The sequence below is a fragment of the Bison bison genome, unplaced genomic scaffold, assembly GCF_000754665.1.
Source record: "Bison bison bison isolate TAMUID 2011002044 unplaced genomic scaffold, Bison_UMD1.0 scf7180017864190, whole genome shotgun sequence".
In the NCBI taxonomy this organism is placed as follows: Eukaryota; Metazoa; Chordata; class Mammalia; order Artiodactyla; family Bovidae; genus Bison; species Bison bison.
In genome coordinates this window covers 524,785-529,403 of record NW_011494762.1, presented here as the reverse complement: position 1 = coordinate 529,403, position 4,619 = coordinate 524,785, and the positions used below count along the sequence as shown (strand labels likewise).

The 4,619-nt window shown below is 35.8% G+C and overlaps 1 protein-coding gene across 1 annotated transcript in view; it reads left to right on the top strand.

Annotated features, from left to right (window-relative positions):
- TLK1 (tousled-like kinase 1) overlaps nt 1-4,619 on the top strand; it is a 234,667-nt gene that overhangs the window by 216,506 nt on the left and 13,542 nt on the right. Inside the window, exons 15-18 of the mRNA XM_010843803.1 lie at nt 2,664-2,755; nt 2,839-2,928; nt 3,085-3,254; nt 3,534-3,669. Of these exons, the coding sequence (XP_010842105.1) occupies nt 2,664-2,755; nt 2,839-2,928; nt 3,085-3,254; nt 3,534-3,669 (488 nt within the window). The remainder of the gene's footprint in view (nt 1-2,663; nt 2,756-2,838; nt 2,929-3,084; nt 3,255-3,533; nt 3,670-4,619) is intronic.

The following is a 4,619-nucleotide window of genomic DNA, read 5'->3' as shown; positions in this document are numbered from 1 at the left end:
AAAAAAAAAAAAAAAAAACACCGCTCCCCACTTTAATACACAGCACTGCCTTTTATCTACCCAGTTCCTTCCCTGAAAAACTTGAATGAAGAATGAAAGCCGTTTTTCACTACATCTTTCCCCTAACCCCCTTCCTCCAGCATAACCAGTCTCTGGTGTATGTCATTACTAGTGTCATTAAGCTCTCTTAAATCCAGCAAGGACCCTTCTCTATCTCAGCTCAAAGCCTCATTGTCTCTTGTTTGCTTTGCTGCTCTAATCTCCTAGCCAATCACCTCTTGCTGGACATTGAGTTTCTCCAGTCCATTTGTGTGTATGCTGCAGCTAGAATGGCCTTGTTAGAAAATGCAGTCTGATCATCTCACTCCCCTGCCTTATAAGCCCCAGTGGCTTTCCCATTTGCTCTTAGTTAGGATGAAGTCATAATGAAGGTAATAGTCTCACCTTAAATTTTAGTTCCTATTGAAGGCTTCCCTATTAATCTGCCTTTTATAAGCTCTTTGTAACACTTCGAGCTTCATTATGTATTGGTATAATCAGTGATTAAGACCTTGGGTTCTGAAGCCAAACAGGCTGAGTTTGAATCCTAATTCTGATTGCTGTTTACCAGCTGTCTAAACTTTGGCTTATTGCTTTATCATCCTGTCTTCATCTGGGACTGTTTAACAGTTACGTACATCATGGGATCATTGTAATGATTAAATGAACTATCAGGTAAATCACATAGAATTTTGGTGTTGAGTAAATGTAAGCTTATCAAAGTGTTATTAGAAATCCTCTCTGTTCAAGAGACAACCTGTATCCAGTTCTGACTCTGGAGAAATGATGGGATTTGGATTCAGAGAACTAATTTCCGATCTTGGTTCAACCATGAACTAGTTTTTGTTTTGTTAACTTGGATAAGCATTAGTATCACCCATCAAGAGTGATTTGTGAGCCCTCTTCCAGTTCTTGTTTCTTTGATTCGAATGGTAGTTTATCTGGGCACTTAAGTGTTGAGTAGTCTTACCCAGGCCACAAGGTAGAAAAAAGAAGATCATAATAGCTCATGGTGGATCTAAAATCACCATAGCTAGCACTGGCTTATCCTAAAAGTAGCCCAGTCTCTGTTGCTTCTAATAGCTTTCATGGCGGTCTTCCGCCACTGCCCAGTAGTATTTCCACTGTTTTTAGTCTCACAGATAGGGGCTAAAAGAGACTTTTCTCTTGAAGAAAATCTTACATAGAAATTAGAAAATGCAGATTGTTGGGGCCCTAATGTCTTAAATCCCTATTGTTGATTTAAATACTAATGACAGCTCCCTCTGACCCCTTCAAAGTCCTTTCTTTCTTGCCATGTCCCTTGGGAAACAAAGCAGCAGATTGTAAATCAAAAAATAGACTTTGTGGAAAATATTGAATCAGTTGCTTAGTGATTACCATCTTAGCTTTATGGGAAGGTATACTTTGAAAGATGTGTCTTACATTATAATCAGTATACACTAATGATAACTTTAGAATTTCATTTTTTACTTTTTTTTTCTTCTTACTGTGATTGCTTGTAAGTTCTTTAATAAACTTATTATGTTCTTTTTGCTTTCTCCTACCTGAACTTTTTTTCTTTTCTGTTGTTTAAAACTTAGCTAATGTCTATTGGGTATTTATTGTGAATCATGTATTATTCTAAACACTTTATATGTTTCACCCCATTTAATTCTCTTCAACAATCCAAACTTTGAGACTTTGTTAGCACAAAGTAACACATCTAATAATAAGTTTATCTGACTCCAAAGTGAATATTCTTAATTACTGCATCCTTTGTGATTTCAGATCTCATGCTTTTATAATTTTGTGACAAGCAGTTTACCCCCCTGCTTATTTTAAGGTTAAATTGATAGAGGGAGTGGAAGCTATGAACCTTCTTCTTAATAAATATGTAAGCTATTTAAGTGTTTTCTTAAAGGAGCACTTTTTGTATATAAGTTACAGTAGAACCTAAACTATTAAATTTTTCATGATATGCAGTGTTTTTTAGAAAAAAAGAAAAAGTCACCTGAAGCCTTAAAAAATATTGATCATTCGTTCTTAAGAAATAGGCTGATAATTTGAACAAACCAGTATAAAAAAGTATCTTGAGATGAGATTAAGGAATAATTGCTGATATGGGATAATTATATATGGTTATGTTTAATTTTGTAATAAAAGTTTAGAACTTTAATAAACTAATTTTCAAACAAGTGGGGAAAAAACATGGAGTCTGTAGGAAAAGATAGAGGAAAAAGTTTACTTCATCCAATCCACCAAAAAAGTATTAAAGTCACCTGTTTTCCTGGCTGCTTACTGCTGCTGCTGGTGTAGAGGAGAAGCTCTATGTTTTCTTTTTTTTTAAAAAAAGCTTTATTGTTTTATCTTAATTCAGTATATTGGCATTTATAAAACTTGAACATGAAAATTCACATTAAGGTTTACTCTGATTTAACATCATGAAATTTGTATCTTGTTTCTGATAATAAATGTGCCACTGAACTATAATCTTAGCAGAGATGACTACCAAAAGTAGTATATTTTATAGTATAAAAGTGTATATTCTAGTTCCATATTACTGCAAAATTATTACCCCCCCAAAAAAGTGAGCTCTTCAGTTGGTCTTTGGTTCAAAGTCTTCTCTGTTCCTTTAATCCTAGGCTTTTGACCTTTATGAACAAAGATATGCTGCTGTGAAGATCCACCAGCTTAATAAAAGCTGGAGGGATGAGAAGAAGGAAAACTACCACAAGTAAATATTAATTCTTTGATTTTTATCAATTTTGAAAATACATTTAATGGCCATGGAGAATTAATACACTCTCCTTCTCGTAGACATGCCTGCAGAGAGTATAGAATACACAAAGAACTGGATCACCCCAGAATAGTTAAACTCTATGACTATTTCTCCTTGGATACAGATACGTAAGTGAATGTAAACAGACTTAGTTTTTAAGAAAAGACATGTTGGCATTTGCTTCCCCTATTCTGTAGTGATGATACAAATACTCATTTGTCCATTGTGACTCTGAAGTATTGGCTAATATTTTGTGTCTGATTTTTTTATTTTCTCTATTGTAGGTTTTGTACAGTGTTAGAATACTGTGAAGGCAATGACTTGGATTTCTATCTGAAGCAACATAAGTTAATGTCAGAGAAAGAAGCTAGGTCTATTGTAATGCAAATTGTAAATGCACTAAGATATCTCAATGAAATAAAACCCCCTATTATACATTATGATCTTAAGCCAGGTAATTAATAAAATTTGTCTTAAGTTTTTAAGCTTTAAAGAATATAATTATCTGAAAATATGCTTTGTGATGTAGTTTTTAAGAGACAGTGGCATACTAATAGAACCTGAAGTGTTTTTAAAATAATATTGCTATATTTTGCAATTATATTTTAAATGTGTATTTTAATTAAAAATTTTACATATGTATACTAAATGTATTATTTATTTCCCCCAAATCAGCTTTCGTAGTAAACATAATGTTTTTCATCTTTGTATCATTAAATAAACTTTGTTTTAGGAAACATCCTCCTGGTAGATGGAACAGCATGTGGAGAAATAAAAATCACGGATTTTGGTCTGTCCAAGATCATGGATGATGATAGCTATGGTGTAGATGGAATGGATCTAACATCCCAGGGGGCAGGCACATACTGGTAAGTATATTATTAAAAACACCAAAATTATCTAGGTCAGTGCCCAGTCTTTTCAAAGAGAGTTTATTTTCGTGTGCCTTTGAGAGTACTATGGTGTGATAAGGGTGGTGATACGAAGTCTCTGAGTTGAGACTACTGGCATCAGCCCTCTTTTCTCATCCTGCCTTAACTGTAAGTATCAGGAAACTGGAGGAAGAGAAATTTGGCATCAGTGACTACCAGCCAGAAATTCCTAATGTGAAGAATTTGTGAATCTTGTTCTGTAATGTTAGAGTGAGTGATGTTTATTTTGAATCAGTTCAGTTGCTTAGTTGTGTCTGACTCTTCGTGACCCCATGGACTGCAGCACGCCAAGCCTCCCTGTCCATCACCAACTCCTGGAATTTACTCAAACTCCTGTCCATTGAGTCGGTGATGCCATCCAACCATCTCATCCTCTGTCGTCCCCTTCTCCTCCTGCCCTCAATCTTTCCCAGCATCAGGGTCTTTTCCATTGAGTCAGCTCTTCTCATCAGGTGGCCAAAATATTGGAGTTTTAGCTTCAACATCAGTCCTTCCAATGAACACTCAGGACTGATCTCCTTTAGGATGGACTGGTTGGATCTCCTTGCAGTCCAAGGGATTCTCAAGAGTCTTCTCCAGCACCACAGTTCAAAAGCATCAATTCTTCAGCGCTCAGCTTTCTTTATAGTCCAACTCTCACATCCATACATGACCACTGGAAAAACCATTGCCTTGACTAGATGGGCCTTTGTTGGCAAAGTAACACCTCTGCTTTCTAACATGCTGTCTAGGTTGGTCATAACTTTTCTTCCAAGGAGCAAGCGTCTTTTAATTTCATGGCTGCAGTCACCATCTGCAGTGATTTTGGAGCCCCAAAAAATAGTCTGCCACTGTTTCCCCATCTATTTGCCATGAAGTGATGGGGACTGGATGCCATGATCTTAGTT